The sequence below is a fragment of the Python bivittatus genome, unplaced genomic scaffold (genome assembly GCF_059951505.1).
Source record: "Python bivittatus isolate LINGU-HERP-01145 unplaced genomic scaffold, Pbiv_v1 ctg000400_np1212, whole genome shotgun sequence".
Taxonomy (NCBI): domain Eukaryota; kingdom Metazoa; phylum Chordata; class Lepidosauria; order Squamata; family Pythonidae; genus Python; species Python bivittatus.
The window spans coordinates 10,216,928-10,240,058 of NW_028277073.1; the positions used below are offsets into that span (position 1 = coordinate 10,216,928).

Below are 23,131 nucleotides of genomic sequence, written 5' to 3' on the forward strand. Positions count from 1 at the left end.
AGCAGGCCAAGGAGTTAGACCAAAAAGTCCATGAGGCCAGACGTGAAACGTGGCTCTATCAACATTCACCTTTTAGAACATAGTTGCTAAGGTTCATTGAGAGGTGATTCACAATATACGTTGCAAGAGTGAATCTAACGGTATTTTGGGCAGACTAAAAAGGAACCAGATGTGATAAGCTGAGCTTGAATAGAAATGAAATGGCTGAGATAATTAGAAATAAGTGAAACTTCGGAAAAAGAGTGCACAACTACCCTACAAATAAAAATTGGTTATACCATTGCACTAATTACTATTCCTCAAAAAAAAAAAAAAAGTAAAATACTAAGGTTGATTCAGAAGACTCAGAATAAGGTAATCTCTTTGTAGCCTTAGAGAAGTGGGGGATTTTTCTTCTTATATAGCCTTTGGGGGGGAAAAACATAGTTCTGACACCAACCAGTTTTCTTTTCTTGTTCCAAACTCACTTTAATGTCACAAAAGACACTTTTTTCTTCCTGACAGTTCAGTTTATGTATTTCTAATGCATAATCCATTGAAAAACCTAAATAATTAAACCTATCTGGAACTAAACAGGAACATTACCCTAAGTGTTTGAACAGCTGAAATATAATTTATCTTTATTGCAGAGAATATCAAAATAGTAATAAATGAACAGGAGTGGGATGGAAATAGGGGATCTATTTTCTCTAGAATTAGGGCACTGTACACCATCAATTTTTATTTAATGAACAATTCAAATGATTGGTAGAAGCAGCCTGCTTCCAACGCATTTTGGTTGAGTATATTTTCACTACAGCATATGCTCACTTAAATAATGAATGTTATTGAAAGATCAATTCATGCTGAAAGAAGTCTTTTACCTTTCAGATATTCCTGACATACGACCTCCAACTAACATGGCTAACAGTCAAGATTGGTGAAGGATGTAATTTAGCAACAATTCAAGAATCACAAGTTTCCCATCTCTGCTGTATTGTAATCTAGCACTTGTAGGTTATCACTAAAGTTAATATATTTAAGAATTTCTTTTGGAAATGCATTAAAACCTTGACTTCCAGCAATCAAAATGTCAGATTTTAAGCAAGTGATGCACTGCCAACATTTAAAAAAATGTTTCAGTTCTTTATTATTTCAAAGCTTTTGATGTACAAAAATCTCTCAGACTTCTTTCAAATGGCTTTGAGTATTACATCCCACAAAAGCTGTTTATATGCACAAGGCCTTCAATTACATGTCCAAATATCTGTCTCTTTCTGTACTAAATCTCAAGGCGTACAGAAAGAACTATATAAATGCTTCTTTGATTTAATGTATAATTTATTGTGATTTTCTTTTCTTACAAGCTACTCACATTACATTAACAAAAACCCAACGGCTTAAATCTCAGGGAAAGTATTGGTGTTGTTTCCCCCCACCTCCCCTAGGCTCATATTGTGAGAAGAAGAACGGGCATGCATATTTAGCTACCCGTTTAACAATAATATATTTTTTTGCAGAAAATGCCATGTGTGTGCCCTAAATTATGAAACAATCAAAAGCTCTCCAAAAAGCAAGGCCTACAAGCACGGCCCTGCCATTTTTCATACAGCCTCATCTTCCAACTTGCTAATTCATGAAAAAGAGACTTTCTCTATCCAGCAACAGGTTGGAAAACTTCCTCATCCCTACTGTTGGATAAGAAACCTACGAGGTTAGTTAAAGCCCCAGGAGACAGGTGGAGAACTAAATCCAGATTCCCTTCCCTAGGATTCAGTTCCCTGTGACAATTCATTGGAACAAAGGAAGTTTTAATGCTTAGATAGAGATAGAGAACTTATCGCTCTGGAGGTAATTGGACTCTTAACTCCCATTAGTTCTGTTCCCTACCAAAATGAATACTGTATCAGCAATAAGAACTTCAGCACAGAGCCAGCTAGTCATACATGGCAGGAATGCAGATGTGGAAACTCTTTTTCATGGCAGCCCAAATGTATCAGTGCTCACAGAATACGGTCTGGATTTACAACAGTGACATGCTAACACTGGGCTCATCTTTTCTCCTCCTTAATTAGACCTCTATTAATTATTTTAGCTCAGAGAAAATTGTGAAGACAGGTTTACAATTTACTGTACTTGAAGACAACTCTGCAAGCCTTTCTATCTATCTGGACTGACTATGTGCATGACAGAAGAGTGTGTAAATCATTCACAAATATTTTCTGCTCGTGGGATAGGAGGTGGCCAACTGTTTGTGGCTCTCCTTAAGAAGAAATTTGCTTGTGTAATACTGGTTCCCATCCAATGAACTAGATGTGTACGTAGCAACTGCTATGTAGAAGTATCCCTCCCCCAAGAAAGTTTGTTATGAATGTGTTCATTTAAATATCTGCAAAGTAAAAATTATCATACAAAAATTGCCTTCAGTTTTAATCAGTGCTATATAAAGGAAGGCAGACTTGCAAATTTCCAAGTAACTTTATTGTCACCTTGTATTATATCACCAGGAATTAAAGAAAAGCAAAACAATTAGTACCCTGGTATGCTGTTTTTCAGATTATCACTGATCTGTCCAGATGGGTTAACAAGCTTTCTATCAAAAGAGAAGAGCACTTCTGATATTCGGAGGAACATTTTATAATCATGGGAAAATTATGGAAAATCTCAGATATTTCAACCAGTGCAGAGCTGACTTATCTGCATGCAACAATTTCTGGCCTTCTACATGCAATGACATGGAGAGTGACTGCAAAACTGAAGGCAATGTTTGGGATACAATCCAATCCCAAACCAGATGTGTGCTCTGTAGAATACACATGGAACTATCTTCTCTAGCTCTTTAATGTCAAAAGAAACAATTTCCCATTATATTTGAACAGGGTAGAAAGTGCTTGCATATACAAGAGCTTTGTTGCCCGTTTGCAGTGCAATTGATTCATTCATTCATTCATTCAATTTGTATGGACATTCATCTCAAGTTCATGACTCTGGTCAGACAATATTTAAAAACAAGATAAAAAGTACATAACAAAATTATAAATAACATATATAGCACCCAAGAAAAAACAATCAACAACAAAAATGAACACAACTAAAATACAGCCTCAGCCACACATTTAGGGCCCTGGGTTAAATTAAGTGATGATGGATGACCTCATTTGATTTTCTGCTGGCAGTAATGTATCACGTCATCATAAGATACTTGCTGAAACCCAAATTTGGGAGGGATACCAAATTTGCCTTGGCTTTCTTTCCTCTCTTCTTCCTCCCTGCTGTGTTACCTTTTTAAATATGTCAACTGAAACAAGAAGAAGAAGGCATGCCCTCTTTTTCCATGCCCTCCTTCCACACAGTGGTTGAGTTTGGGCCCAAAGGGGAAACCAAGCAAATGGCAGTGCTCATAATAGTAAAGATGTGGTACCACATGGAGAAACAGGCAATATTTCCAGGGGTCCCTAAACCTGAACAAACCATGACCCAGATTTTCCAGACTGAAAATGCAGAAAACAAATCCTCTTCACCAGATGTGAAGCAATTAGGAGCTAGGTTTGGAAATTAAACCTTAATTATTTCAGTGGGATTTTTAAAATTCCTACTTAAATATTTTTTCAAGCAGCTTCTGGGAGAGGTATGGCGAACTGAAGATAGTTCTGCAAAAGTGGAGCCGACGACTGTGGCAAAGATCAAGGAACCGGTGAGTAGGCTGGTTCCTTGGAACCTCTCTGGATAAGGAAAGGACAGGAGATTGTCCACATGTGTTCTGGATGGCTGCTCCTCATGAGGAGACCTCAGGACAGCAGTTTTCCAGATTTGAGCACTGGGAGATGACAGAATTGGCCACCTTGCTCACAACCACGGCAGACACTTTTAAAGGACACTAAGTTCACAAACCTCACTTTCTAATCACTTTCAGAAATTGCTCATTAACTATTTTTAAGCTATTAGAGACCTTCAGAACAACAAGTTGGAAACGCCGGGTGAGTCTGCCTTCAAATCCTGAATGAAAGAAAATTTTAATCGTAAGCTTAAGAATTTTAAGAATCCAAAATAAATAGCAAAAAGCTAAATAAGATTTTGATCTTAGAAAGTTATAAATAGACTAAGGGTCAAGATAAAATTGGAATACTGAAACTTTTGCAATAAGATTTTGGAATTAATTATAAAGAACAAACAGCTTCTTGTGAGAAACAAATTCTGTTTTGGTTTTTACAAGACATAATAAGGATAAATAATTTTATGATTTCAAAAACTGGGCACTAGAGGAGACTAACATTCGTAGGTAGAGGAAAGATTTACAAGCCTGTAAAATGTTGCAAAATGTCATAACAATAAAAACACTGAAGGAGACTTTTGAAGAATGGAAATACTGAAGGAGACTTTTGAAGAATGGAATCAGAAAATAGTAGCTACAATATCAACAATGACAGTAATATGTCCAAAAGATGTTATTATTGAAGAAATGACAGATGTAGAGCAAATTTTATCTGACAAGATAGCGATGGAATCAAAAGTGGATGTGCAACTGATAGGCCAAAAGAATGACTTTGAAAAGGATATTTCACTGGATCTACAAAAGAAACTGGCTGAGGTTTTAAAATGTAAGAGAGAATACAAATGAGAAACCAAGAGTGACCTGGATAATTTTTTTTCCTATTGGATTTACAAAAGAGGCTTGTTAAAGCCTTGAAGAACTCAATGGGACAAAGAAGAAATGAAGAGAAATCAAATCCTATGGCAATATTTGAATGAACTACAGATTAAGACTGTTAGAAGTAAAAGGAAGGAATGTAAAGTTGGTTTATTTGATCAAGGTTAAAAGATTTGCTGTTACTTCTGGCAGCCCCTTATGGACTTTCGGCTGACACCAGAACTGAAAAGTTTATGCTTTATGGATTTGTTTATAGATAAAAGACGGGATATGGGATGAAGAGATAAATGTTTGTAACCTTAGAGGGGGTGAAGAATCACTAAATGTGTTTATACTTGTGATATAGGTGGAAGTCGCTTCTTTATATATATTTTTTTCTCTTTATTATATTCTTTTCTCTTTCTTCTCTCTTTTTTCTTTTTTCTTCCACTTTTTACTCCTTCTTTCTATTCTCTTTTCTTTCTTTAAGTTTAATTTGTACTAGATGTTACTATTATAATCAAAATCCTGAATAAAGAATATATACAAGTATTTTTTCAAACAACATTCACAAGGCACTTTAGAAGAATTAAAGAAATCAAATGCAACTTAAACAGACAAGTAGACTTGGGTAATCAAACAGAATGGGCACTTGACCACAGTTTTCAGTAAGGAAGCATTCCCTAACTTGGTACATTTCACTTGCCTGGCCATTATAATTCCCAGATTTATCATTTATCATTATCAGTTAACAGTTGTATTGTGATAAAAACTTCACCTGATATTTCAGCTGTTAAAACTGCCTCACTAAATGCAGTTCTCTTTGGAGAAACTGCAAACAATAAAGGTTTCTAGTTCCAAATTATAAAATGGCACACTGAACCTCATTAAGAAAAGATGACACCCACACATCTGATAGCTGTTAACCCAGCACATGGCTGGCAGCATTAAAATGCTGCATGGTCTCCTCATAATGACCTTTGTGAATAGTTTAATTAAAAATAATGATTGCAGAAAGATGAGCTTATTTAACCAAAGGAGGCATGCATATAAAGAATATAACAGTGAACAATGGTTTGCATTAAGATTACAAAGAAAAATTTCCAATGGGCCCTGAGCTTCAACTCTTTATTTGGTATTTAACTAAGCAAAGATTGAGATAGTTTTGTAAAGAAATACAGGGCTGAAAAAATACTCTATTTTGTCAGGAACCACAATTTATTATAATGTAAAAAAAATTTTCAACTACTTCAGTACAAATATAAAAAATACTGCTTTCAAACACAGCTGAGGATCCATAAGAAATAATGTTTGGCTAAATGTACATCACCTTTCTGCATTCTCTATGGTAGCCAATAGCATAAGGTAAGGTTACAACTCTGCTTTCCCCAACTTTGTGTCTCCAAATGCATTTGGACCATATCTCCCAAATTCCCAGCTAATTCTGAGAGGTGGAATCCCATCTGAAGAGCACCAGATTGGAGAATGTTGATCCATTCCATATTAACTTTCCTCTCTCACTAATCACAAAAACCTTCCTTTTATTCTCTTTTTCTATCAGCTTCAGCAATAGAGTGGAATCCTGCTGTTCTGAGAGGACACGGAGTAGCAGTATGATTCTTCCAAGCAGTCTCTAGTGGAAATTTACTCACATCTCTGCCTCAGACACACTCACATATACACACATACCAAGCAACCGTTTACTCATTAAAGCATGGTTGCTAAGTAACCTTCAGGTAATACTCAGGTTCACAGGATATTACTGCCTCAGATAATGCCTTGGGAAAGAAATGGGTATATAGAAATTAAAACAGTCATTCCACAAGTCAAAACTGGCTATACACTGAATTTCCAACTTCTTGTCCCTTTTTTACTGCAATGGGAGTGAAACAGCGATACCACTGAGATGCAATTACCATGCTTGAAAAGTTAAATCTCAGGGACTCATGATGCTCACTCACCTGCAAGATCTAGTAGGGAGAACAGCCCCCCCCCCCCGCCCGCCCTGATGTACTGTTGCACCATGGCAACGTGCCCAGCAACAAAAATGGGGTGGGGATGAAGTTTTACTCCCTTGCATGCCAACGAAGACTGTTGCTGTCATGCTTGTCTCTTTAGTGGGTCAGAGGAAAAATGAGAAGAAATCTGGGAGATCAGGCAGTGAAGCTGAAGATTAAGCATACATCGGGAGCACATGAGGAACTACTTTCAACAGCTCATGGATAGCACTACCTAAAAGCAATGTACATCATGCTGGGATATGTTGGTATAGATATCACAGGACAAATTGCAAAAAAATCCCTGACATGTGTGATATGAAAACAAACATTGCAGGCATGTATGCAGTGCCATGTCACTTAACTGAATAGAAATGAATAACTCCCGAAAATACATGGGGTGAGATCTGTCTAAATTTGTCATGGTTTAATTCCATTGCAATAAATGGGAAAAATTAGTCACAATGGCTAATTTAACCCAGATTAGTTTCTATGGGATTGAACTTCAGTGCTTAGACGCTAAAGTGGATCCAACCCATTACAGTATATTAATAATGCTTCATTTTCAATTATTTATGTGCTATTACAGAAAACATACACACACACACACACCAGAATACAACTACTGGAAAAAGCATGCTGGAAACAAGTTTACAACAAATTCATCCAAAGTTATTCATTTCTATTCTAAATAACCACAGGCCAAGATAAGGAAAATGATAAAGAAAAATATTGGAATGTATATACAGTGAAATACAGGGTGTACGCAGAGTGTGGTGTGCAACAGACATAAAAAATAGGGAGAGCTTCAATCGCACTGTTGTGGCCACCATCTTGACATTTTTTAGCCATACCCTGTGGGCCCCCCTGGTGAACTATTAGTGCATGCGGTGAAGTACTGTATTTCAACAAAGTATTTGCTCTCTCTCTATATATATGTGTGTGTGTGTGTGTGTGTGTGTGTGTGTGTGTTTGTGTTTGTGTGTGTGTGGATATACCATTGAATGCATGGCTAAGCCCTGAACTCTGTGTGCAGGAAAATAAATACTTTAATAAAGCATTCAGTCCATGTGTCAAACTTGTTAATGAAAAAAGTTAAGGAAACTAGGATGACAATAGTTTCCTTAATTTTTTTCTTTAACAAGTTTCACACTAGGATGACAATGGTTTCCAGCAGAAATTGTGTTGGATAGAACTAAGTACTAGCTGAAAAAAGGCTTTTCTAAAATCTTATTTAGGGTAGAATCAACAAGCATGAAAAGCTTGTCTAGATCCTAACAGCTAGCTTCTTTGTGGCCAGGATGGGATGAATTCACCTGGGTCACCCAGGCTTGGTTCAGAGCTTAAATGAAGCTGCACAGTCTATATATGTACTGAAAAATAAACAAGCCCCAGGAATGGTAAGGTGAGGCAGGGGCGAAAGCTGAGCTGACAGCTGCTGTGTCAGTTGAGAGGCATCACTGAGGAGATGGAAATGAGTTCTCAGCTGAGATTCAGCAAAATACAAAACAAGCTGAAGGAAGGGCCTTGTGAAAAAGTCTCATTAAAGTAAAACTGGCAACTTTCATTTGCCACAAGGACACTTGTGCTGCTGTGGTTAAAACTGTAGAGACGCTACTGGCAGCCTCAAAAGATAGGAGAACCACAGATGAAGGAAAGTAAGAGGGTTTTCACCTACGTTTGTCCTCTTTTGACATAGCCCTTAGATGCCAATAGGCTAACAACTCTAAAAATAGATAAAGTGGAATCCATTATTTGAATCTATTTCAATCTGGTTTCAGGCCTAGACTCATTACCAAAATGACTTTGTATTAGTTGATTATCTGCACTGGAAAACGCAACTGGGGAAGAATATCTTTGTTAGGTCTGCTACATCTTCCATTCTTCTAAGTCACCTTGACAGGACAGGTATGATGGCTCTGACCTTACCTGATAGATCACAAAGATGGTGCTGGAAGATACCTGTTCAGTGTCAAATACATCCCCATGTCATCTTTTAGCAATTAGTTCTGTTCTTATGCTGCTTAACAAGAAGAGGATTCAGAGAAGGGCCATTAGTATACAGAGGACATCCAAATGTGTATCTCATGTCCAACTTCAGTTGTGGTCATTAGACATCCTGAACTGGATGAGGGTTAGTAAACTGAAATTAAATCTCGATAAAATGGAATTAGCTGCAGTTCTCATGGTTTTATATAATACTTCATTCAACACTAACCTTCCTATTTATAGTTGTATATAAAGTCTACATAATGTAATTTCTATTTTTTACATACTGGACTCAACGTACTCAACAGAAATGCAGCGGACATCCCACTTTTTAGAATGCAGCGCTTAGAATGTCTGCAAACTACACCTTCAGATTTTGTAAACTTCTTGGCAGTAGAGTTGACATATGCTGTTGCCTGCATGCAGATTTCTAAAAGGGGTCAAAGACAATCACTAAAGACAACGAACAGGGAAATATTTCACTATGCAATGAATCTTTTTTCCCCACTACGGTTGAACATCAGAATATTTTTCAAAGTGCTTATTTTAAAATAATAATCTGAGATCCCAATAAAAACTGGACTGGAAAAAAAAAAAAACATCATTAGACACAAAATGTGTGCCTTAGTGTAATAACAGCTTAGGCTATTTCTAATAGCTGTCTTGGGATATTAGAAAGTGCTCATCGTACAGTATGTACAGTACTGATCCCTTATGGTAAACTTAATAAGCCAGTCTGTTTAGGATGTAGTTTTAAGGTCCAAGATGGGAATTTGAGAAAATACCTACATGTACCTAGTCAGGTATAGGACAAGACCTACAGGCAAAGGGATATTTGGAAACCTATCCCTAATATTTCATGAAAATGCTAAAACACAAAATATGAATCTATGCTAAGTGAATAACCTGTTTATTACAACACAGTTAAAAATGGCCGATACATTTTTTGTGTGCCTTCTTGAACAACCAATGGACAGATAAGCTTAGAGGAATTTATATAAACTTAGAATGTTTATACGAGTTTGTATGAAAAGTATTAATATTATATAATGTATATACAAATCAATGCAAGTTAGCTGGGATCTTGACCACTCCACTGAAATTTGCAGAATCACTGTATTACCTAAACTTATTAATTTCACTGCACTTTCATTTCTTTAGTAAAGCAAAAACAACAAGAACAGCTAGCTGAGTCAGAATTGTTTCTCTAACTTACCACTACTGATTATGATCAATCAATAGGGCTATGTTTGCGAATTGCCGCATTCTGAAATTACAATATAGAAATACAATAACGCCACTTGCTGTTTCCAAAGAGTTTGAAAATTCAGTGACAGAATATAGCTCATTCTTGAAACGCATCATATTCCCAGAAATGTAATTGTTACACATGGATACAGATAGATTATTAAACCTATTTGAGGTTCTTGGGAATGTAAGCTCCTTTGTCTCTTCTGTTACAATATCTGACATAGCTGTGATAACATTATATTTCACATCATGTACGAAAAAGGGGGACGTGGTGGCGCAGCGGCTTAATGACGCTGAAAGTTGCCGGCCAGAAATGGTCGACACTTCAGCGGTCCGAGCCCAGCCTTCGCGCAGCAGAGTGAGCTCCTGTTTCCTCCCCAGTTCCTGTAAACCCAATAGTTCGAAAACTCATGTGAGTAGATAAATGGGTACTCTCACTCCGATGGGAGGAAAAATGCTGGCAGCGCCTTGCAAAGGAGTCGGGAGCAGTTGCCGGTAAGTGCGAAAAACCGTGCGCGCCCGAAAAGGGCGCAAAACAACAGAAACCCCACCTCCTGCACTCACCAGCTGGGCTCTGCTCTAGGAAGGCGGCACTGGCAAACCACTTCTGAAACACCTTGCCTTGAAAACTGCAAAGGACTCGTCCAAAAAAAAAGCAGTCACTGCAGAGTCGGTAACGACTGAGTGCAGATAAAAAAAAAAAAATGAAAAAGATTAAGGAAAAAGATATTTACATGAGGATATCTAGGTACTTTACAACCAGCAATCATAACATAAAAATATTGTGAATTTTTCCATTTTGATCCCTTACAGGGAAATAACAGTGATTTTAAAATACAATTGGTAATATACCAATTGTAATGCTGTCCTTGAAATTTCTAGTCTTTTGACAGAGTGAGAAAGGACCCTGTCTTTCTTCTTATATTCTAATATTACAAAGGAATTTGTTGTTGTGAAACTCAGAAGGTAAGGTATATTCTAAAGAGGGCAACAGAATTTTAAAGGCAAGTAAATAATGAAGCAGATTATAGGATATGCCCCGCATCTTAAGCATATTTCAAAATAAAGGTGCTACCCTGGGAATCAACTGCAAATGTGAAAATCATTTTAAAAACAGAATCCTAGAAGACATTTCCACAGTAAAATTTCGTAACCTGCTGTACTATTCTGTCAGTTTCCATGAGCTGCATTTGAACCAAACAACAATCTTTTAACTATAAGATGGGGAAAAGTGGTCAGGTTGTGCCTTTAACCATGCAACCAGCATTAGATAATCTTCAAAAGAACATCTGAATCACCCATTCCATATTTACTCTGCCCTTTGCCCATACAGTGAGTATCTGCATAGAGAATGCAATAACTCAGTAACAGAATCAGTAGGGTAATTGCTGTTTTCCTTTCACCAGTTCCAGATTAGCTCCGTTCATTCCCATGACACTGGATCTTTTCAAGCCCCAACTGGCATTTTTGTGCCTCTACACTTTTAACTAGAGCAAAACTGGATCTTTGTACAATGCTAAGGTATGTGAGTGGTCTGGTTTTCTGTACGCTTGGCTTTTGCCCCATCACATCTTCCAGGTCTTAGAGACAACGAGCTTTTTTTCAGCATCCACACCAATCTAACTGTGCTAAGGAATACAGGGAATTAATCAGCTAACTTGATCTTAATCTTCTTGGTCAGTTTCCAGTCAATTTCACCATCCCTGCAAAAAGATTGCTGGCTTGATTTCTCTGCTTACATAAGCCACCTGTACTGAATCTTACCCCCACTTCATAGCCCAGCTCCTGGGATCAAGCAAACTATTAGGCAAACACATATGTACATGCTTAGATAATTCTGAATCATAGCTAGAATCACTAAAAAGTCAGGCACCAGGCTATTTTTCCAGTATCAGAATTAGCAAAGGCATTTTAATAAAAACCAAGGGGAGAGAATCTTCACAGCAGGGTTGCTCCTTTCTGTAAGAAGTGCCCATTTTTGTTTCCTATTGCTGATGATTCTGCATATGGTTAGACAGAGAGACACAGCATGTGTTATGGGGATATGCAGCATTTAGGCCATAAAGCCAAAAAGGTATTTCAGATAATGTGTGCATGCTGTACTTCTGAGTTTCTCCTTAAGAAAGCATCTTTTTCTGAGCTTTCACAATAGCCACACCACCCTAGGACAATACATGTTTGAGTAAAAGAGTGCTGAAAGGGGTGTGGCAAGATGCTTTAGAGCAGGTAAGTTTGAGCTTCCTTTAATTCAACTGCATATTTTTCCAGGGTCACATGCCCACCAAATGAGCCTAGGATGCCTAGAAAGCGCCCTAAAGCATGTTTGGCTTTCAATCTGAAGCACTGCATATTCCTAACATACTAAAGATAAAGGGATGAGGGAGTTTTGTTACTTCAGAAGTTGTGATAACTGAAGGGGTAGGACACCACGAGTCCCATTTTTAGAACTTTCCTTTTGGTCAACTGGAGAGAAAACTGAATGGCGGATGGCATTTCTGACCCATTCTCAGCATTTTGAGGTCAAAAGTGAAGGCAATCAAAAGTTGGCTTTACACTGCTTTGTGAGGAATTGTGAGGAGGGAAATGAATGAATTCTGTGCCCTATGTAAGTCTCCCTTATTGCAAGACTATATTTGTCAACATTCCCACTTCACCTGGATTATTTTAAACAGTCCTCCTGCAGCAAATCGCAGGCAGATTAGTGGATGCAGTGATATGTAATAATTCCCCTCATTAGAATACATCCTAATTACAGCATACCAGACATAAACCAAATTGTAATCACTCAAGAATTGTTTCAGAGTATCGTGATGGTCTCCAACAACTCAGGAATACTTCCTGTCTGGCAAAAATCAACTCTGTGGAAGTAGGTAAGGGGAAAAGCAAGTATACATATTTCTTTCATTCATTCATTCGTTCATTCATTCGTTCATTCATTCATATATATATAATATACACACACACACACCCCACCCAGAGTCACCCTCTGGAGGAGATGGGAGGCATATAAATTTAATAAATAAATAAATATACATACATACACATACACACACACACACACACACTCAATTGTTCAACATACCTTCCATGACATATACCAGTGAGCCAACATCTCCTTCTTTGATGATGCAACTATCTTTGCCATATTCCACTGGATACATACAATCCACAATCTCCTGGATCTGAGACAATTCTAGATTCTTCATGAAGTCATTGTCAAGGATAGCTTCCTTTATTAGATCCTTTGACCTAGGGAGAGAAAGTAAAGTTGTATCTGTATGTACCAATCAACCCTCTTATAAAGAGCATGTAGGAATGCTAGATTTAAACTTTTTCACAAAACCCAAATCCAAACCTAGCTTAACAGGTTAAAGTATCATCTCAGCTTGATGTACCCATATCAACTACCAAGACAATCCAAAGATATCATTGTGCCCTCCACCACATTTGCTTCCTCAAGTGACTACCTAGTGGTGGAGCCTATCTGTCAGAACCTCCAGCAATCAATCTATCAGCTCATTAATTGCTTGCTTCATTTCTGCCATTTTTCACTAGGGGGGAGGGGGGACCAAGGAACATGAAACTGTTAATATAGATGGACTGTTATCTAAGGTCAGGAATGTCCAAGGTCGTACCAACATGAGAACCAAGAACTGGCTGAGGAGAAGGGGGGTTTAGAACTGAGGGTAAAAGTAGATTGGGAATGCGCAGGCTTTTAGTTTCAGCAATGCTTTGAAGCTGCATGTACATCTCAATAAATGAATTTCTTTTTGAACTTGACTCGGGTTTCAAGAGATTTTTCTTCATTGGGATTTGAACATCGTAGATCTGACACTATCCTTGTCAGTGAAAAATAAAGGAACAGTACAGTAATTAATAACCTGGTCAGCTAATTATAGTTAATTCAGAAAATATAAAATTTGCAATAATCTCCCAAAGCAACCCTATTTCCATTCATGCAGAAGGTAAGGAGTAGATTATTAAAGCAGTATTAGTCCCTAGTAAGTGCTTACTATAACCAGCTTCAATCTGGTGTCCTCCACAAATGCTGAGTTATAACAATTATCACTGGAACACATCTGGAAGCAGGAGCATCGTAGGGGAATAAAAAAGATCAAGATGGTGGCCAAGACTGTGCAAGAGATGCCCTGACCCTTTTTATATGTGCCATACTATGAAGGATGAGTTGCTCTGATGGACTTGAGATGATGCAAAAGTCACAAAGCATTAAATAATGGAAGAGAAAATTGTTGGGCATCCCTGGAGTCATTCTTGTACACCAGGGACTGATAATATTGTGTGTATCAAGGAGGAGGAATCTGCAGTGGGAGACCTAGCAGGAACAAACAGAACGTGAGAAAGAGATCCACTGAACAAAGTTGACTAGTGGAAAGGACTATAGTTCTCAGACAGTGGGCCGGATGTCAGTGAGGACAGCTTGACGAAGGTGATGGAATCCCACACGTTTTGGGTGGAATTATTTTTCCCTCTTCTTGACCTCCACCTTAGGATAGAAGCAAGCCAGAAATAAAAATTCAGAAAGAAACTGCTGAAGGGAGAGAGGAAAACAGAGAAGGTACTGTAAAAAGCTCTGTTTGTGATTGTGTAAAATGGTATATGCATTGTTAATGAAGCAAAGGCCACTGTATATATTAAATATCACCATAAACAGAGAATGGTGTGTGTGTGTCTGGAAAATTCCTGTCCCCCTTTCCCACCCTTTGACACACACATGTGATGCATGCTAAAAAGGGGTGAATCATGCAGTTGCATCCATCATATTGACTTTTTTGACCTTCTCCCATCTGCAGGGCACCTAAAAGATACTGTCCTTTACTGGGGAAACTCAATAGTTTTATCATCTGCTAATAGTTCTTTAGCATTCTATAGCCAAAACCCCCCAAAAACATGAATTTCTAGTTTTCGAATAGAACTTTAATTGCCTGGGGCTCTTTGCTTTAACAAATATTAGTATGAATAGAATTAACTTTTAAAAATTAGGAGCACCACATATTTTTATACTTTTAAAATCATTAAATGGTTTGGGTTTTTCAACTGTGTACTTCTAATTGTTCTGTAATTTGTGGATAACCTTTTCAAAAATCCCCACAGTTCAGTACTTTTACAAAGCATACAGGATCAGTTCTGTTGTTTTTCATAATGTCTTACAAAGTTTTTAATAAAGCACCAGCACAACTCTTGAAGGATTATCTCCTTCTCTGAGCCAGTCAGGCACAAATATTAACAGTTCTGCATTCATTCTCATTTACATATTGGATTTCCCCCCAGAATGTCTATCAAATCTTATTTTATCCATTTGATAATACCCCATACATAAAGATTACAGACAATAATTGTTTAAATACTACGTAAGGGATTCTAAGCAAACAAGGATCTGAAAAATGTGTGAACAAAATTAATTTTCAAACGATAATAGTACAAAAAATAAATAAATATGAAAGGATACTCTGGTCTGTTTGTAAAATGTCTGCTATGAGCTTTTTTATAAAAAAAGTGAAAAACTGCCTTTATTTATCATTTCCACAGCAAATTAATATTGTCTGTGATATCGACATATCTTCAAACTGTAAAATAAGTGCATCTTTTCCATAAAATGTGAAAAAAAACAAGAGAATTCCCTACCCCAAACTAAAGCAAAAATTACAAGCAATCCCTTGTTTTATTGCTTTAGGAATGACATGTTTTTTTGAAAAAAACCCACTATCCAGGCCAGCTTTCTGTCTAACCAGAAATTAAAGCTACTTTAATATATTATTCATAGTATAATGTTGTAGGACTCATAAAGCTCTTATTACCCTCTCCTTTCTCCAGCTGCCATTAATTTCCCCAAGAGACCTTCATCAGTATGCTGGGGAATTCTGGAAGTTGAAGTCCACGCATCTTAAAGTTGCCAAAGTTGAGAAACACTGATCTAAGAAAGCAGCCAGGCTTCTGTATGGAAATCACTTGTCTCCCATTATTGACAAGGGGTAGCCATCTTCCATTCCCGCAAAACTATCCATTCGGAAGATCTACAAAGTTTACTGCCTGTTGCAGATGAAAGTCAAGTCACTTTTACAGAAGTACTACCAGGGAAAAAGGTCACTTACAAATTATACTAGCTGATTCTCCATTTAGCACACTACTTTATGAGAGATCTTCTATACTTACTATTCTGTCTCTTTCTCCTCTCTGTCTCACACACACACGAACACATACAGAAAGAGATTAAAAACCAGTGTGTGTTTTCCATATGTGCTTTGGGTAAACCTTGGATCCAGTAGAATGATAACATCCATTTGAACATGACATGTTATTGTCTTTATTGTGTCACTTTGTATGTATTCAGAGAATACTTGTTTTGGGGTGGAATAATAAATAATAAAGTAACTAATGAGTATTGTGTTTGCCTCCAGATGGAGGGGTCCCAGTCATAGTGATTTTGCAGCACATCTATCATTTCCTCATTCATACATTTTCTCTGGGGAAAAATGAAGTGGTAGAGAAAGATGGGAAGGTTACAAATGATGGAATGAAGAATGGATGATGTAACTCCCCTTCCCATTCCTTGAACAGTGGAGGGTGATTCCGCTCAACACAGAAAGCACCGAAGCTTTCCTTCATGTCATCTGTCTGCAAAACAGAAACCACATCTGATATTTTTCAGAGTTAACACAAAAACATAGATTGGAAATATGGATTCTTATGGATTTTCATGATTATTACATGGGATTGCATGTAGCACTACATATACTACCAGCTTAATAATTCAAATAACTCTTCAATTTAAGCACTAATATTGAACTTCTTTCCTCAATTATAGTTCAGAAGTAATGCCAAATCATATTTAATCCTAAATTAATCTTGACTTCACAGGTTTCTTCTTATGCTCCCTCTTACTAGTTCTCTAAGCCAGGATTGTAAACAAATATTGGCTCTTTCCGTAAATTAAAAAAAAAATCATAAGAGAAACTGTTTTGTTGGGGATTTAAAATAACACAAAATAAATGTTGCAAACAAGTTTTAGGGCTGACTTTGCTAGATATCGATGCAACATAAAGCACTCTTCAAAACGAATATTTTCAGGAGTTTGAATAGGTCTGCTGAACCATCTGATAGGTTTAAAATGAAAATAACCCCAATTTTCTGTGTTACCTTCCCTGCTTATTACAGAATAAAGCCTATCAAATCAGAAAGCATATCCAATATTACACAAGTAACTATTTATGGGTGTGTATTAGTGTTTACAGCTAACATAAAAACTACATTTTCAGAGATTTCTGCATAACATTTTTCATTACATACATTGAAGCACATTATTTTCACACTGCCAAAGTATGTAGCTAATGTAAGCGCTTTGTAGAACTCCTAGAGTTATATCATTTGGGGTATAAACAGCCCAACAGTGCTCTATGATATTAAATGAATCACTTCATTGATTCTAAATCCTGGGTTTCCCTCAAAATTCATAGCATCAGGGTCCATTTGAAACGGATGCCTTGCAATTTCTATATGAAAGTTACAGTGCTAGTATAGTGAATGGCAAAACCTTCCCTGCCCACATTCACTCAGCCACTCGCCCAAGTCTGAACAGCACACAGGCAGAGAGCCTCAGAGACCTGATATCCCAGACACCTGAGCAAACAGGCAGGAGACTCCATAACGACTTCACATACTTCAAAGAAAAGCACGTACACCAGAGATGACCCACAGCCATCTTTTTAATAGAATTTTGGGCATTTTTGGAATCCTGGCCTTTAGAAGGAAGGTGGTGTGTGGAAGGGTTTTGCTGGAGCAAATACAGGAGAAGGTTCCAGAGTTTTGCTGGAGCAAACACGGAGAAGGGTTCCACTCTCCTTTTGCTTAAAAAAAAACAAAAACAAAACTTTGTTTTGAGGCAAAGGGGAAGGAGATAGGAATTCACTTGAGAAGGGACCAAGAAGAAAGAACAGAGGGAAAAGAAGGGCAGAGGGAAATTGTTGGAAGATGTAGACAAAATGGAGATTGGAAACAGCCGTGTGGTTTGGGTGCACTAGTTTCCATAAGAAATAGAGGGCTAAGCAGAGCTCATGTGGGAAGGAACCCTCATAAGAGCAAAGCTAACTTATCTGGGACTGGAGGCAAGAGAAGGTACTGAATGGGAGCCCAAAAAATCTTCAGGCAGCTGGGTGAGGAGGAGAAAGATATTCTGGGGCCACAACAGGAGCAGGGCTAAGTGTCTCTGGACTGGACATGAGAGAAGGTGCCAAACTGTGGCCAAAATTCTCTAGGAAGTCAACAGGAGCTAAGAGAAAGTGCTCCTCTGGTTTGAAGGTTGCAGCTGTGGAAGACATGGATTAGTCAGGACCAGCTCATCGGAGCACTGAGCTGGGGACAACCTCCTCTTGGAAGTGAAAGGTCAGGATTTGTATTCAGATTCCTCTGTGTCAAGATATGCTCATCTGCTTTATGGATTCTGATACGTGGAAGGTATAAACTTTTTCAAGAAATGTACCTTTTGTATCAGAAATATTGCCTTTCATAGTTTCTCAAGTTTTGTAAGTTTTGTACTACCATAAGCTGTTTGAGTGCAGCAGGAAGTACTATGCTACCCATATCCAGAAGCCACACCAAGTCAAGAGGGTGGCAGGGAATGGTCAGGAGGCTGAGGCCCTTCCCAATATTCTACCCCTCCACAGCCATTCACAAGTTTCATAGTTGACATCATAGCCAATTTCCTTTCCTGCAAAATCTGATCATATTCTCTAGCTGTACATCTTGACTCTGTGTATGCATGGAGTGTCCCCACAATTGCAGACTTCCTTGCATTTACTGGGAAGTTAGAACAGACTCTTCACTCATGTCTGTTTGAATAACATATGCTAGCGATAATATAGAATTGACAATGCACTTTCCAAATTTCACAATAGAAACGTATGACAAATCATGTGATCTACAGGCTACAGTGATCATAGATTTGAAAAGCAATTTTTTTTTCAATATTTGATGTTAAGGCTGCTGGATAGAGGACATGAGGGCAGAAACAAGGACATGTCCTCCTTTTGCTGTACATCTGGTAACCCTAATTTACCTCTTAAAATGCAGAAAGAAACACTGGAGAAATTCCCAATTTCTTTGGGGTGTTTTAAAGTGATGCACCTCTTCAAGGCTTAAGGTACCCATTCTGCCCCCTAAAATTTCTCAAAATCCACTGAATACAGAAAAAGTTTGAAAAATATAATTTCCACCCAGTCTGCAGGCTTTGAGAGCCACACCCAATCCCTCTGCCTAAGCATGTAAGGCATTTTTCAACTCCAGCTTTAGACAAATAAATAAAACATGACAGTTGAGTTTAAGAAATTAAAATGGATGATTGTACCTCAAGCATCTGTTAATACAATTATAGCTCAAATTGCTAAAATCCAAAGTATGATCTCTCACTCAAAAGACACGGGATCAGCTTTGGAAACTGCTTTAACAATTTACAGAAGGTTAATGTTACAGAGACTACATATTTGGAAGAACAGCTGCACAGAAGCAACCCAAAAATACATGAGAGTAGCGAAGATCATGGAAAAGGATGTCAGTTATTCTTACTGAGACTTTCTTGCACAAGGAATTTGCCCTGTCGGTGGACTTTCAGTTGGAGAAGGAGAAACTTCTCAGATTCCAGTTAGCTCCAATCCCTCCTCTAGGAACATCTTTTCCCAGTTCTGGCCTGAATCCAAATTCAATACTGAAAGATTCTCCTTCTGCTTCAGTATTAGAGGGTGTGAAAATATTTTTCTACCGCAGAAACACAGTGTTCAATGTTTTTTCTTTTTATAATTAAAGAGTTTGATTGTGGAAAAGCTTAGAAAGAGCAGGGGTTCACTCATGGTCATCCAACTGGGAGAAAGGGATGCTATATTGTGTAATATAATATTAATATATCTTGTGTAATATAGTAATACTACAAGATACGCAAGTAATATCTTGTGTAATTTTTTTTCTCAGATTTGTTTTTTCCTTTTAATATTTCAGCTAGCTTTCCTCTTTGAAGGTTTAACATTTTTTGTTTATTTTTTGGAAGACAAACAAATTTATCAGTCAGTATAGATTTCTTGAGTGGCTTAAATGAAAACTGAAATCTAGCTATCTAGCTATCTATCTACACACACACAAACACACACACACACACACACATTGAATGGCACAACCAAGTAGCTGGCATTGTATACAGGAACATCTGCACAGTGAATGGACTAAACTCTCCCAAGTTCAGATGGGAGATTCCACAGAAGGTCATGGAGGATAACAATGGCCAAGATCCTGTGGGACTTCCAAATCCAGATGGACAGGCAGGTACTGGCCAATCAACCAGACATCATGGTAGTAGACAAGCGGTAGTGATAGATGTAGCAGTGCCAAGTGACAGCAACATCAGGAAGAAGGAGTATGAGAAGCTGGAGAAGTACCAGGGCCTGAAGGAAGAACTAGAGAGGATGTGGAAAGTAAAGGCCAAAGTGGTCCCAGTGGTGGTAGGAGCACTCGGGGCTGTGACTCCTAAGCTGAGAGAGTGGTCCAACAGATCCCAGGAACAACATCAGAGCTCTATGTCTAGAAGAGTTCAGTGCTAAGAACAGCTAAGGTACTGTGCAGAACTCTCAGACTCCCAGGCCTCTGGTAGAGGACCTGAGATTGAGGAAGACACATGCCATAGGGGTGAGAGGGGAGAATATATATATATATTCATTCATTCATTCATTCATTCATTCATTCATTCATTCATTCTTATGTCCTACCTTAATCTTTTCCTTTTTATTAATATTTGTGTGCTTATGTATGTATTATGCATAAACAGATATATATTTCTTATACTGTTCAGGCAGTAGGTTTGTGTACAGAACTCAGCAAATGAGGAACAATGAAAGGTCATTCTTGTATTTCAACCATGGTGATAATTGAAGAGACAGTCTCCATAGGTGAACTGGGAAGGTGTCCCATTGGAGAGAATTGCGCTGATGGCAACAGTACAACTTACAATGAGGAAGTAATGTTCTCCACTGTTTGTCCATTGAGATTTATGCAGCCTGAACAGGGATTAAGTCTTTCAATGATATGATATGGAATGTGAAGGGCTGAGTACCCTTAACAAGAGAAAGCAATTTAAGGATTATTTCATTTAACTGTGTGGGTTTTTAGTGTATTTTGGTGTTTTGTCAATATTTTGTATTTAGAGAAAGAAAAAGAGAGAAGAGATAATTAACTGAAGTTAATGGTCTCAAGGCTGCCACTACAGATTTAGAAAAGACTTCTACTGGATGAGGATGATAGATTGTGGGAAAACAGAGTGAGAAATGTCTATATTTGTGTTTTTATAAGAAAAGAATAGGGAAAGGCTCCACTAATTCACAAAACACTTTGCTTTTTGTGTTGAACATGATACTGGATGGAAAAGGCTAGCATCTTACTCTGACGATTAAGATTTTTGAAAAAATATAATTAATTTGGACAATATTTACTGCCCTAATTTAAATACATTTGGTGTTTTTCCTAGTTGTTTAAGCCATTTTGTTCTTATTTTCTATAATTTCTAAATCAAGGGTGCAGATTTTAATGGCATTCTTGATCCAAGTGTGATACCATTCAAGCTCCAGTGTTCAGTTTGGTTATTACTAAAGATTTAATATGCATGAGATCAACATGCACTGATGTGTGATATCTTTTACATGTAGTTTAGGGAGACTACATCTTTCTTTCTTCCATACATCAACTTTCTGTTAGAAATATTTTCTGTATCTTGCTCCAAAATGTACAATTTCAATATGTGATGATCAGCCAGTTGTGATTTCCCTGCAAACAGGGAATTCTTCTAAAATGAAAAATATTTGGCATTTGGGTATTTCCTGATTAAACGACAACTTTGAGAACCAAATGGCCACGGAGCTTCAAAAATATTTTAGTATAAATAAAGGTTCAAACATGCAGAGCATATAGAGAAGGACAAGTCATTTCTTCTGTTGCACAGAGGCAAAAAAAAAGAGCGTTCAAAGAAGCAAACTTGAACAGGGAGGGTAAGCTTTTATTAGCTCAGATCTTTAGAAGCTCTTTGAAAGTGCTAAGTATTAATTGAATAAACTGCTTTCTACTAAGGCACACTGTGCATTAAAGTACTGTATCTATGGCAGAGGTTGAGGAAACTGAAGACATTTTGGCATATTGATAAAAGCAGCAACAAGCTCAAAGCTTTACAGCGATTATAGTGTGTGTGTGTGTGTGTGTGTGTGTGTGTAATGCCTGAAGACTTGAGTTGAATATTTTAAGAATTTTATCAAAGCTTTACAAAACAGTGGAAAATGAATTAGATCTTTATTTTTGGCAACTCAGTGTTCCATTATGAGGAGTCAACAATTGTAATAGTTTTCTGAATCCCTTTGGATGGAATAAATGAAATACACTACTGATTGCTTAAAGAATGGCAAATACCAGAGCTAGACAGTTTTCCTACAGAATGGTATACAGTTCATACCAGATATTTTGGCCCCTGAACCTCCAATTTTCCTTCTAATTTTGAATCTAGTATTTTACTAGCTATTCTTAACTAAGTTTATATTGCCATAATTCCTTAATCAGATAAAATTATGCATGTTGTGCAAATTACAGACCTAGTTCATGAAAACAAATGTTAAAATATTATCAGACACTCTTTCAAATCCACTCTGAAAGGTACTAGCAAATGTGATATATCCTAATCAACCAGGAGTGACTGAAATAACAGAAAGACTGAAACTCAAGAGTATTACTGTATCTTTAAACAAGGCTAAGTTGAATCCTGGACTGTTGGCAATAGGCAACAAGTACCTTGCTCTCTCTGAAAGCTCTTGAAGAATTTTTTTTTTTAATCTTCATCTCAAGTAGCACAAAGTAATGGCTATTTTCTTTGTTTTAACTCCTATGAGTGTACGGCAAGTCAGATAATTAGATTTATATATCCTTTTAAGTTGGGAGTAGCTATAACTCTGGTGACAGGCAAAAAGAATTGGCAGTGCTCCAGGCCCAGTCAGGCAATGGAGAAAGCAGAGAAATAGCTAAGGATAGACCAGCTTGCCAGCTACATAAAGAATAAAATGAGAACAAAACATCTTAGACTAACAAATCATATTTAAGATTTTAGAAGGGGGATTCTGCTACAATTATTATATGGGATGCAGAGATTAGTTTATTAAAGTACAGTGGTACCTCGGGATACGAACTTAATCTGTTCCGTGACTCTGGACGTATCCCGAGGTGGTCATAACCCGAAGCAGATTTCCCCATAGGGTTCAAT

General features: G+C 37.5%; 1 protein-coding gene across 3 annotated transcripts in view; it reads right to left on the bottom strand.

Moving 5' to 3' along the window:
- PRKG1 (protein kinase cGMP-dependent 1) overlaps window positions 1-23,131 on the bottom strand; it is a 772,110-nt gene that overhangs the window by 593,080 nt on the left and 155,899 nt on the right. For all 3 annotated transcript variants that reach the window (XM_088144405.1, XM_088144404.1, XM_088144406.1), the window contains exon 2: window positions 12,926-13,092. In XM_088144405.1, coding sequence (XP_088000531.1) covers window positions 12,926-13,092 — 167 coding nt within the window. The remainder of the gene's footprint in view (window positions 1-12,925; window positions 13,093-23,131) is intronic.